At 42.1% G+C, this 13,270-nt stretch overlaps 1 protein-coding gene across 1 annotated transcript in view; it reads right to left on the minus strand.

The window, feature by feature from the left end:
* Positions 1 to 13,270, minus strand: part of shroom3 (shroom family member 3) — a gene marked incomplete at its 5' end in the record, with an annotated part of 88,069 nt that overhangs the window by 24,737 nt on the left and 50,062 nt on the right. Inside the window, 4 exons of the mRNA XM_079256400.1 lie at positions 1 to 229; positions 309 to 628; positions 1,053 to 1,271; positions 6,712 to 6,837. Of these exons, the coding sequence (XP_079112526.1) occupies positions 1 to 229; positions 309 to 628; positions 1,053 to 1,271; positions 6,712 to 6,837 (894 nt within the window). The remainder of the gene's footprint in view (positions 230 to 308; positions 629 to 1,052; positions 1,272 to 6,711; positions 6,838 to 13,270) is intronic.

A 13,270-nucleotide genomic window follows, 5' to 3' on the forward strand; every position in this document is an offset into this window, starting at 1 on the left:
CGCAGCGACCGAGCGTGCTCCAGACTGGACCAGGAGTTTGGTCTCTCGTGGTTTCTGATGGCGGCGTAGCTGTCGCTCCGTCTCGGTAGAGCCGGTGCCCCCTTCAGGCTCTCATAGGAGCTGTGACTGGCTGTCGGGCCCCAAATGGGGCCCACGCTGTGTCTGTTTGAAGCTGGGGCACCATTACCGCTGCTGCCACTGGTGCTGCCACGGTAACAGACGACCGAACCTACAGTATAAAGACAGATAAGTGTCATGAATAAAAATGCTAATCCCTGTTTTTTTGGGGGGTGAAATCAAGACTTTACCTTGAAGATCTCTGCTTAGTCCTGATCTTGTCCCCCCTCTGGAGTCGCTGCTGCTTAGCATTGCGGCGGAGGTAGCGCTTAGCTCATGCTCTTGTGAGTAGCCCTGCTGGGCGTCGTAAACCGTCCGGACGTAACGCATGTCTGCCTCAAGCATCTCTGCACTTCCGCCTCCTCTTTGATGGACAGTTTCCAACGAGTAGGAGCGCTCTGGACTGAATGTAGGGGTAGATGCGAGGTACTCTGGGATGCTGGAGCTGGTGGAGAAGGAAGAGTAGGCAGAGTCCCGTTTGCTGTGCAGGTGGTCAATACTGTTCGAGGACCTGGAACGTAAAACAAAATCCACTCATTTTCTTCATTATTTGGAAATTGTGGTTCTTTGCTAGTTTATATGTAGGCGGATCACTTTCAAAGCCCTTCAGTATGTCTGTTAAACAATGCTAACAGATTTATTAGCATAATAAATCTGTTAGCATTGTTACCTCTGCCAAGGAGGTTGTGTTTTTAACGGCGTTTATCTCTTTGTGTTCAAGATTAATGAGTTATGGATGGATTTTTATGAAAGTTGTTGGGAATGTGAAAAGGAAGAACCAATTTAATTTTGGTGGTGATCCGGATCACCGTTTGGATCCAGGAACTATTTAGCGCCTTAGCGGAGGTTTGCGCTCTCCGAGTGTTTTCTGAATGTAAACGTTTCTCTGTACATCCCAAACAGTAAAAGTTTAGGTGAGTTTATTTTGTATGAACCTGGCAGAGGACAGCTGGTGGCAGGAGGAGTAAGCAGGGTGGGCTCCGGTGTGGCCGTGTTGACCCAGTGAATGCTGGTGCTGAGCTACGGAGTGAAGCTGGGAGGAATGGGGAGGGTCCAGGCTCTCCATGCTGCCTCTAGAACTGTACTGGTCCGGACTCTTCCTCAGGTAGCCCCCACCAGAGTCAAACCCACCAGACAGGTCAGTTGTGGAAGCACTAAGAGATAGAAAAAAATAAAATTAAGTTAGCATTAACACTAACAGCTGCAGGCTAACAGCTGCACTATAACAATGCTAAGGTGAGTTAGCTAAGCTAAACTAGCTCTTCTTAGAAATCATTGAAATTACAGATCTTCCATGAGTATTTCTACTAATTTGCACGTACATGTTGGTCGAGTGAAAAGTCAGGACAGTTCCGTAGAAACCATGTTTAAAATTGTGGAGGTGGTGGAGGAGTGCAAGTCGCTACCTTTGAGTTCAGAAGAAAATGACAAAAGCAACAAAGCAGACGTGTGCAAAAAGGACCGACCAGACTACGTCTGAAGGCAGCCGAGATCGTGCAATGTCTGCACCAAGATGGTGAAAATCTTCTCTGAGTCTGTTAGGAAGCTTTGCAACCAGACATCAACGTCAGAACCAGACTACTCAACAAGGCTGGTTTTTGCCAGGGACTGATATGAGGCTTCTGGAACTTACTGTCCAGAGAAGAACATGTAAAATTATTCACATTTACGATGAGAGTAAGGAGAAATATAAATAATATTAATAATAAAATAAAATAATAATAACAATAATATGAATAATAATATGAATAATAATAATATGATAATAAATAAATAAATAAAATAAAAATAAATAAAACAAAGAACAGAAAAGAACATGGAAAATTATTCACATTTACAGTGAGAACTCAAAAATAAAAACAAAACAAAACAAAAAAAAAGATAATAAATAAATGAATAAATAAATAAACAGCAACAAAATAAAAAAAGTGCCTCCAGCACTACTAGGCTTCCAACTGGACCTGCATCAGTCACACCCCTCTATGATGTCCCTTATTGTTTGATTTCTTGCTTGTGTTGTTCTCACTCAGATGTAAGTCGCTTTGGAGAAAAGCGTTTGCTGAATTACTGTAGAATAGAATAGAATAGAATAGAATAGAATAGAATAGAATAGAATAGAATCAGAGTATGTTCAGACAGAAGATTTTTTAAATAAGCTGTGTGTAAGTAAGTACAGTAAGTAAGTACAGGCGTGCCTTTCCTGCCAGCAGCGTTCAGCCACTGGAACGGGTTTTATTGACTGTTAATGATTGATTATTTCCAACACAAAACTTCTTCTGGTCTGAAACAAGAATTTAGACAGACTCAGATGTGAATCATTTGAGTCTTTTTCCAGATTTTTTAGGAGCTGAGAAGAAAACAAGCTGACCAGATCAGCCTGCAAGTCGTTTCTGGTCACTTTGTTGGAGGTCTTTCAGACTCAGGGTGTCATCGTCATTTTCCAGTGAAGCTCAGTCGCTGTGTCAGCAGACAGGCGAATGAAACAGCATTTACCTGACGAGGACAGTGTGTGTTTTACAGTTGCGGTTGCAAAGCAGTTGCTCTGCAGCTGAGCATGCTGCTTCCTCGCTCTGAATAACTGACTGGAATGTAAATGTGTGTGCATGCATGAGTGTGTACGTCACAGCTTGACCCAGCAAGTCTTTCAGCCGGACACAATGCAATTACTGCTCGGAGAAAGAGGACAGTGTTTGGATTTTTCTTTCCTTCTCCTCTGTCGTAACTTTAAGTTTTTTCTTTTGGCTGGATTTGGCTTTCCATCTCTGTCCTTTTTGTCCTAATTCCATCTTCACTCATGCAGCATTCACACACACTTCAACAACAACACAGCAGCCAAGAGTGTGTGCATGTACATGTGTGTATGTAGAGGGAGGATGGTACGTGTTGCTGTGGGAGACTCAGAGTCAAGGGGGAGGGGCTTTAGGAATGCCTGTGTTGTGGGCACAGACGTCAATGCCCTGTCCTCTCTCTCTCTCTCTTTAACACAAAAACATTTACATCAGGTGGGTTTATTTGCTGCACCAGTCATGAATCCACCAGTCTGTGCAACACAAACAGCTGCTGGTGACACATGGAAGTGTTGCAGGTGCACCACAATGCAGGTGTTGCATCTCCATTTCTAACCACCTAAAATGTCTAAAGGTCTTCTAACAAGTTGTCAAACCTATAAATATAAACTTAAAAAAAACAGGGATACATGTTGACATGACAAAACCCTCCTGAAGGGTTTTTACTCAACGAAAACACATAATTTCTGTCGACAATGCCCTCTTTTTTCCAAGAGTTTCCAACAAGTAACCTAAAAAAAAAGCTTTAAATGCAGAACTTTCAAAGATGCTTTAATGTGTCTTTCAATAAAGCACAACAGTTGCTTCAAAAGTTCCGCATTACTTGTGAATAATTATTTAAAGATGTTGCAATTTTATCAGGGTTGAAATTGTAAAGAGGAGAGGGAGCATCCAGCTTGTTATCAGCCTGCATCTCTGATGGGATGGGGTTGCATTAGTGCCGATGGCGTGGGCAGCTTCCACATCTGGGAAGCTCCATCAATGCTGAAACATCTGCTCCCATCCAGACAACGTCTCTTTCAGGGAAGACCTTGCAGGTTCCACCATGCTGGACCACATCCTGATGGTGGAACAGGAGAACTGGTCTGCTGCAGTCCAGATGTTTTAACCAGTACAGAAAATCTGGAGCATCATGGAAGCAGCTGGAATCCTGCATCAGACCAGAACGGGAAAATCTCCAGCTGGTCTCCTCACCTCCCAGATGTTTCCAGACAGATGTTAGAAGTTGGGAGTTCTGATCCGATACCGATATCTGAAATGTTAATATCCGCCGATACCAAATCTGTTAATGTGAACATTATTGTGACTATGGTTATTACTGCTGTTATAACTGTGTCAGATTTCATTAGGTTGTAATAAATGACCCATCCTTTCTGAAGTTACCTCACCAATACAAATATAATAACATTACAGATCGAACAATTTCAACAGGTTTTATTCTGATTTGGCACATTTTACCTTAATACAAGTATAAATGTGTAGTTTTGAAACAAAGATCTCGCTTTTAGTGAAACAAAATTGTCACATTTTAACATTCAAGGCATTTATTTCTTTTAGCACACGTCTGAAGCATGTCATCAAACACATCTGCACTGGCTTGACCAGTGTGGTATCGGTACATCTCTAGTTAGAAGAATCTATATGATGGTAAACATCATCCTGGAACTACTTTTTACCTTTCACAGTCATCAGATTCACAGTCAACTCATATTTTCAGCAAATGTATCAGTTTCAACATCTGACATGTTGTGCATGAGTGAAACCCTCATATATAGGAAATAATTCATATTTACTGACTCGTGTTCAGCATGTTAGAAATAAATTGGTCAAAACGTGTAAGAAGTGAACAGAAAATTGAGTAAAGGAAGTGTATGGTGTGTGTTATTGTTGTAGACTTCAAGTTCAAACTGATCTTTGAACTTTTCTGTCAGCGAGTCAGACAGACGTCAGACAGTTCTGCCGTGTTGGAAACCTAAAAAGTTCAGACTTTACATTTAACAAAGCAGTAAATAAACTTTACAGAAATAAATAAAATAAAAACATGCTGTTGTCAGAGGAGAATGGGTATAAGTTAACAAGTGACACTGGTTACAACCAGGATATGCAGAATATCTGTCACGGCTTCGGTGGAGGTGTGGACCCAAACGCAGGAACGGGATGCAGAATCCAGATGTTTTATTAACTGAATGGAAATCTAGAAGGCTAAACTCAGGCAGACCATGGATAAACTAACACTCAGTGAACCAGCAACTGATTCATAAACCAAGGGAGGGAGTAACTGGGAACAGGTGAAATTAATCAAAATATCAAACCAGGTGAGCTAATGAACAGGAAACAAGAGATGGAGGAACTAAACAAGGAAAACTACAAAATAAAACAGGAAACCGGAACTAAAACGACACAAGAAATCAAAACCATGACAACGTCATCGCTGAACACATCCAGCCTGGAAGAAGACGAAGACCACACAGGGTGCTTTTTAGAAAAAACTAACTTTTTAATGAAAAGTTCAGCCTGTGAAAACATCCCTGAATATCAGCTCTTATTGTTTGTTTTCTTTCACAACAACGTTTGAGCTGCATTGACTCAATGAGTGCGTCTAAACCCGATAACCTGTCTTATCCCAGTTTGATCAGACAGTCTCACAAAGAACCTCTTGCTTCTGCAGTCTCCAAATGCCACGGGAATATTCAGCGGCGTTGACGTCAGCACAACGTGGAGCTACATGACAGTCAGCACTCTGTGGTCTCACAGAGCTCTGAAAGCGTCTGCTTGTTGATACTGCTGTGTGTCCCATCTATAAATTCAAAACCATCTGTACAAACATTTCAGAAATCATCAGTTTAACCATAAATAGGTGCAAAGTCTTGTTGACTACTAACTTCCATTCCTCAGCTCTGTTTGTCACAATGCGACTAAGAAGCAGCCATATTTATAACAAGTTAAACTTGCATTGGCTTCATATCTAGCTGTGCTTCCCATTATGTTTAGAAAATATCCAGCATATCATCTTTAAAAGTCTTTTATTTACACCAGCTAAATAAGGGACTGTCCATCCATCTTCTACCACTTATTTGCCAACTCTGCGGGGGGGATCCCGAGGTGTTCCCAGGCCAGCTGAGAGATATAATCCCTCCAGCGTGTCCTGGGTCTTCTCCGGGGTCTCCTCCCAGAGGAACGTCCTCACCAGGGAGGTCCAGGAGGCATCCTGACCAGATGCCCGAGCCACCTCAACTGGTTCCTCTCGATGCGGAGGAGCAGCGGCTCTACTCTGATCTCCTCCCGGATGACCGAGCTCGTTCTTTCGGTCACGACCCACAGCTCATGACCATAGGTGAGGGTAGGAACGTAGATCGACTGGTAAATCAAGAGCTTCGCCTTCTGGCTCAGCTCCTTCTTCACCACGACAGACCGGCACAGAGTCCGCATTACTGCAGACGCCGCACCGATCCGTCTGTCGATCTCGCGCTCCATCCTTCCCTCACTCGTGAACAAGACCCCGAGATATTTAAACTCCTCCACTTAAGGAAGGACCTGACTCCCGACCCGGAGAGGAAAATCCACCCTATTCCAGCTGAGGACCATGGTCTCAGATTTGGAGGTGCTGATTCTCATCCCAGCCGCTTCACACTACAAATGACTGACTACAAATCGCTCAAGTGAGAGCTGGAGATCAAGACCAGATGAAGCCAACAGGACCACGTCATCTGCAAAAAGCAGGGACCCAATCCTGAGGCCACCAAGCCGGATCCCCTCAACACCCCGGCTGCACCTAGAAATTCTGTCCATATAAATTATGGACAGAATCAGTGATGAAGGACAGCCTTGGCGGAGTCCAACCCTCACCGGAAACAAATCCGACTTACTACCGGCAATGTGGATCAAGCTCTGACACCTGTCGTACAGGGACCGGACAGCTCGCACAAGGGGGTCCGGTACCCCAAGGGAAATGAGGGACTGGTGAATGAATATTAACCGAGCAAAAACAGATGAATACCAGTAGCTGTTAGTGGCGTCGTGTACTAACCTGGCGTGGTAACTGTAGGGCCACGCGTTGCTCATGGTGTCCATCGCTCCCTGTTCCAACTGCTGCCCGCCGTCGCCGAGCTTCGTTGAGTGCCACGAATGAGGGCGAGACGCTGGCTCAGTGCGTCTGTGGGAGTAAAACATGAGAGGAAAGAACATTACCTGGCTGCTTGTAGGTAACGTTTCCCGTGTTTTCAGTTGTTTGAAAGGATGACATATATTAAAATCTGGCATTTTGATAGGAAAAACGCTTTGAGACCACATTGGTCATTAAACTGTTTTACTTTGAACTGTTTGACAGGAGTCCAGATGTTTCCAGATGCATAAACAATGTCACAGGGGGACCTGCGTGCTGGAACTACAGGACAAAAACACACACACTCCAGTTCAGTCCAATAATATATGAATATGATCAACATTAATCTAATTTATAAGACTTTTAACCATTTAAAAGCTGTGGTCCACCACCTGGGGGACTTGGAGCCCAGTGGTCCCAGTTTGTTGACCAGACTAAAACCTCTCTAATGTTGTTGTCCTGCACTTGCCTTTGCAAGGATTGTGTTCACATCTAGTTGTGTGATCTGTTCGAGATGTCGAGCGACAGCTGCATCATTCCACACATGAATCCTGAACAAACCTGAAGCTTTTGTTCCTTTATGCTATGTGGCATCTTTATTTATTCCTCACCAGCAAACAGTACCTCTGCTCAGTAATAAGAGGATGACTATATCTCTGCAAACGGGAGGTCTACTTGGGAAACCATGGTAATTTTGTTGTGGGGATGTTATTCTCCAACAGAAGCAAAGGAAACCTACAGACTGCAGTGTCAATGCAATCCTCTATCCTGAGTATGCACAGGGCGACAGCGGAGAGAAAAACTCCTTTGGAACAGGGAAGAAAACTTCCAGCAGAACCAAACCCAGGAGAAGAGCCATCAGTTGGACTTATAATAACCAAGGCAGCACCAGCTGACTTTGTCATCGTTATGAAACACACCTTTAGACAGCAACATTTTTCTGATTCAATATTAATAACAAAATTTGGTTGATAGCGGCAACCTCTGGTGGTTCAAAGTGAAGTCGATGCAGAAATGTCACCTCCTGCAGTTCTCCCTTCATCCACTAGGGGCTCCAAAACAGAGCAAATCCCCATAGACTCCCATGTTAAAAAGACCAACTTCACAGCAGAAATAAACATGTTTACAGCAGAAATAAACATGTTTACAGCAGAAATAAACATGTTTACAGCAGAAATAAACATGTTTACAGCAGGAATAAACATGTTTACAGCCTGGTTCAAAATCTATTTTATGTTTAATAGGTCAGGTTTTACCTTCATTACAACTGTTATGTATTCTTGCAATTTGGCATAATTGGGGGCGTGTCCTGTTGATTGACAGGTAAAAAAGGCACAACCGCAGTTTTAGCCGGCTAAAAGCCATGCGTTAGCTTTAGCCTCCGAAGCATCTCAGAGTTTGATGGATGTCAATCATCCACGGCCACATCCCCAGCCCCCATCCCAGTTCCACCTTTTTGCTCATTCTGTATTTACTGAGAGTGACAACATGCCTGACGCTGCCAAGATGGCGACGGTAAGAACTGCCCAGGCAAACCGACATGGTCAGAAGTTGGCACCCCAGATCTGAAGCTAGACCTGACATATTATATACATATATATATATATATATATATATAGGGATGTGACTAAATGATTTGATTTAAATTGGGATTCTCACAATTCTTCAATGTTGCTGATCTCTGTAAACGAAAAAATAACTTTTTTTTCTCGTCATTTTCCTTAATTTCAACTAGGAAAAGACAACACAGTAGCCATAGTATCAGTCTGCAGCTATATATATATATATATATATATATATATATATATATATATATATATATATATATATATATATATATATATATGTATATTATGAAATTTTTGTCATTTTGATTGTTTTCTACTGATCTTTTTACTTGTCTTCTTGGGCATTATAGCTGCAGACTGATGCTACGGCTACTGTGTTGTCTTTTCCTAATATTTATATGACACAACATGAGTCAGTCATGTTTTCTTAATATTAAAAGTTTGGTGATTCTTCAAATATTTCTTGGACTTGTTTTTCTCAGCAAAGAGACTCAGGATGTGTTATTTCTAAATACGGCCCATTTGAACATTGTCCTTGTTTGGAGATCTTTGACTGAGTCGGTGACTCGGCTCAAAACGGTGACTTAGACATATTTCTCAGGCTCTGCATACCTTCAAACTTTGCTGTGCTATTTAAATGTTATTACTGTGTTACAACTGCAGGGGCAGCAGATGTAAAGCTGAACAACATCCTCACATCCGTCATTCCTTCTGTGTTTGTCTCCTTTCATCCTGAACAGATCCTCATTCATAGAAACAGATGTCTGAGACTGCTGCAGGGCTTAAAACACCACTGAACAGGATTCATTATCAGAGCTGCAAACAGAGAAGTGATCTTTTCAGCATTAGATATTATCCCACTGTGTCCTCCCACATGCACACACACAAGCACAGCTGCATGGTTTCATTAAAGAGGGAGTTCGCCCTCTCGTGCGCCCCTCCTTTCTTTCCCAAATGAAAACAAACCTATAATGCTTTCAGTTCCTGTGTTTTTCACATTAAAAACCAAGAAAGTCACCTTTTGGCAAAGAAATTAACACTTAGTGTAAGAGGTTGTATCCAGTAGGCCACACACTAAACTGCAGACCTGTCACCATATCTGACTATCCCACAGCCATCATAGATACCAAAGAAACAGGCTACACCACAGCAGTAACCCTGGCGATACCTGGGAGATCGCTGGGCAGATCACGACACTGAGATGAAACAAAATCAAGGAAGCCAGAATGAAGATAAGGGATAACAGAGGTATTAAAAGGGAATAATGATGGACATGATGAAGGCAGATGAGAGGTGAGACATCCTGAGGAGAGGTGCTGGAACAAAGCCGCATAGCTCCGCCTACAAGACTGGGACGAGCTTATCGTCATTTTTGGCAGAAATCTTAAAAGAGCAGAATAAATATGACCATGTTGTGGCAAAGAAAGAAAATCAAAAACAAGGAGGATTATTTGGAATCATTGCATGGGTTTTCCAGAAGGCAGAATAAAGGGGACAGCTAGAAGAACCAGGGTATCCCACGCTCCAGTGGGAACCATAATGCAACACATCCATGGTGTAAAACTGTGATTCTCATCTGGTCGGTCCAGATGTAAGAGTGAGTTGCAGAGCAGTTCTTAGTGGGTAGCAGGGAAAACTGTCATATGGGGCTAAAAACATCCTCAGTTCTAATTTATTCCTCCAGAACCGAGTCCATGATGTCAGTGTTGCACCTCAAGTTGAGTTTAGCCTCTTGAAACGACAGTATTAGTTTACCAGAACAGTAAAAGGGTGCTCGGCTACAGCTTCGTACTTCTGAGGATTGTTTTTAAGACACTTGTCATTTGTTGCATTTTTTATTCCATGTTTGTGCATGTAAGCACCATTAACTCTGGACAATCACAGCTTTAATCAATAAATAAATTGGAAAGGTTGAACATTTTCATCAATTTGGGTCATTTTCATCATTAAGGGGTGGTGGGGGGGGTCTCCAAGCCAGACCAGCTAAGAACCTCCGGTGTAAAATATGCACCATGAGGCCAGATTGATGGTGGGAAATAACACCTAAGCCATCAACATCAAGACATGAAGCTGGGATAATGACTTGGTTTGAGGGTAGATTGATAGATAAAAGGTAAGTTTAAAAAGGTCAATATCCAGGATGAAAACGTTCTGAGGAGGCAAAAGTCTGTGGAATCAAGTTTGCTTCAACAGGAATAAAAGCATCATGGTCATCAGGCATGCTCCGTGGTGAATTCTCATGCCTGTCCTCGTGCACTTGCAGCAACACAGCGTTGGTCTCTGTCAGTCAGCCTACTGTGTGTGCAATATGTCCACCACATCGCTCACCGTCAAACCCTTTTTCCAGGGAGAAAATTGTTTTTGTTTATAATAGTTATCTTTGTGACATTGCTGAACATTTTATCTGATAACAGAAACGTTGGCAGTGGAATAATCTCCTCCTGACCATCGTCACTTTTCACATATCCTGTTACTGGGTATTTATTCCCAGAGATAAACAGGAAACAATTTTATCTGACCAGGCTGAGACAGAAGACATGAAAGCCTGCATGTCTCTGAACCTCAGGGACCCGGCTAATGACAGGACATGACATGAATACCTCAACGCTTTTTCATCGCACTTATACAGACATTCACCGTCCCAATTAACGCTGGGAGAGCTGTCTTCAGTTCACTTTGTTTAAAATCTGGAGTTTTTATTTGTTAAAAATGTGCTAACAATTAGTAACTTCTGATGTAAACGGCAATCTAAAAAGAGTCAGAGAAACTGAGTGTTCTAGAAAATATGTCTAGAGCAACAATGTCGTAAATAGAAACTACAGTTAGAGGTCAGACCTGCAGCAAGCAGCTCATCTAGTGATGTTAGTTGATGTTCTGGTCCTACATTCATCTCATATGGATCCACCATCAGATTCCAGATCCATTGATAATGAATGTGTCGGCTTTATTGTGGTGTTTGTTGCATGTTTGTTCTCTTGTAGTGATGAAAAGTTGTTCCTATTCTGGATGGTGGTATCTAGATTGTTGTTCCTGATCTAGATGGTAGTATCTAGAATGCATCTATCTTTGATATCTTGGAAAACCTGTTGGGAACGTCTCCTGGATCTCCTCACCATGTATTGTGGAGTTATTTGCAGATTTACTTAAAATGGTCCGATCTCACAATGAGGAAGTTCCTTCACAACATTCTGGATCCAAATCCCTTCTAACATTTAATGGGGTCTAAATTAGACCAAGACCAATGATGTTGTGATATTGTTTTTGTTTGTTTTTCTTTACTGATATCCAATATACTGAATGTTGTCCAACTCATAATTTGCGATACCGATATCAACCATTACCAATATTTTTGGACCAAGCTATACTAAACAAACAAAAATATTTGGAAAACTACAGAATCAGCTGAGTTGAAGCTAGAGGAGAATCAGCTGAAGAGATTGATTTATAATTTGTGCATGTTGTGTAAAAACATTGTGACATTAAACATGGAAAAGCTGATATTGATAATTTCCGATTATCAGCTGATAATATTGATAAACCAATAATATTGAACATCTCTAACCAAGACCTATCCTCAGAAAAACACCATTAAAATCCCTCCGGGAGTTTTGGTATGAAGTTGCTAACAAACAGATAAACGTCGACATCCTCCACCACCTTTTTGAACCTGTGAGCCAATCATTTTATACACACCTAAAAATAATCTGAGATGATCAATGAATCTATCCCAATTATGATGTCTGACTTTGGACTCGGAAGTGGTGGAAAGCTGAGGTAGATGGAAGAACATATTACAACAAACGAGACAGACTGTCATCAAGTCAGAGACATGAAAGAGAAACTGTTCGGTGGTCAGATTTATTAAAATTTGGGAATCAGAAGAGAGAAGCTGTTGGACTTGGTATCAGCATCTCGGACAGACAACCTGCAGGCCAGCATTAATAGTTCAAGCTGCACCACTGAAAGGTGTAAACAGGATTTAAATGATCCCATCCAGGGTATGTTTTGCATTTTTAAGCAGGATAATGTTTAACAGCATAATACACAGATACTGTTTTGCAGTAGAAGAGTCCGGGTGCTGTTCTGACCTCTGTAGTCTAGTCTAGAAGACCAGGACTGGGAGTTCAAATCCTGTATGGAAGTATGGACCAGCATTTTTCTGCCAAAGGTTCGACAGCTGGTGGTGTTTACTACGCAGCAGGACTCACCAGCCAACTTTCTGAGGACTGTCGCTGCCATCAAACTAAAGAAGAGAAAATCATTTTCTAACATTTGCTTTTGTGTTGAGTTGTGAATTCTGATTTGTGATGTTTATATTTACCAAATCGTGGCCCTGCGATGGACTGGCGAGCTGTCCAGGGTGTGCCCTGCCTTTCGCCTAAAGACTGCTGGGATAGGCTCCAGCTTCCCTGCAACCCTTCATTGGACTAAGCGGTTTGGATAATCTGTTTTTACATTTACTTTTACAGCAACACAACGTTTTTTTGGGAATTCGGGAACATAAACGTCCCTCTCGATCCAGAAATGGTAAAACTAAGCTCGGTTACAAGGCTGGTCAGAGGATAAAAAGTCTTAAAGTTCCTGTTAGTTTACACCACTGTTTTACTACAGTCACTTAGCAGATGCTTTTATCCATGGTTATGTCCCAGTTGCCAGGTAAATGACTAAAGTAATGTCCAAGCCATCCATCATGGTTGTATCTGCCCTAAATGTCAGCTCCAAGTCCAAATTGTGTGCGAGTTAAAGAGATTCTCCCCGAGTCATTGATGTCGGCAGCGTTCTTACCGGCAGTTCAAGCCCAAGCCTCGTGGTCACCTCAGAGCCATGAAAATAAACATCAAAAGGCTCCAGGAATGGAAGCAGCTCTGAATTCCAAACCTTACCTTTGTCTAAATCAAGCTGTCCAGGCTGTTCTG

Source organism: Telmatherina bonti (genome assembly GCF_933228915.1).
Source record: "Telmatherina bonti genome assembly, chromosome: 17".
Lineage (NCBI taxonomy): Eukaryota > Metazoa > Chordata > Actinopteri > Atheriniformes > Telmatherinidae > Telmatherina > Telmatherina bonti.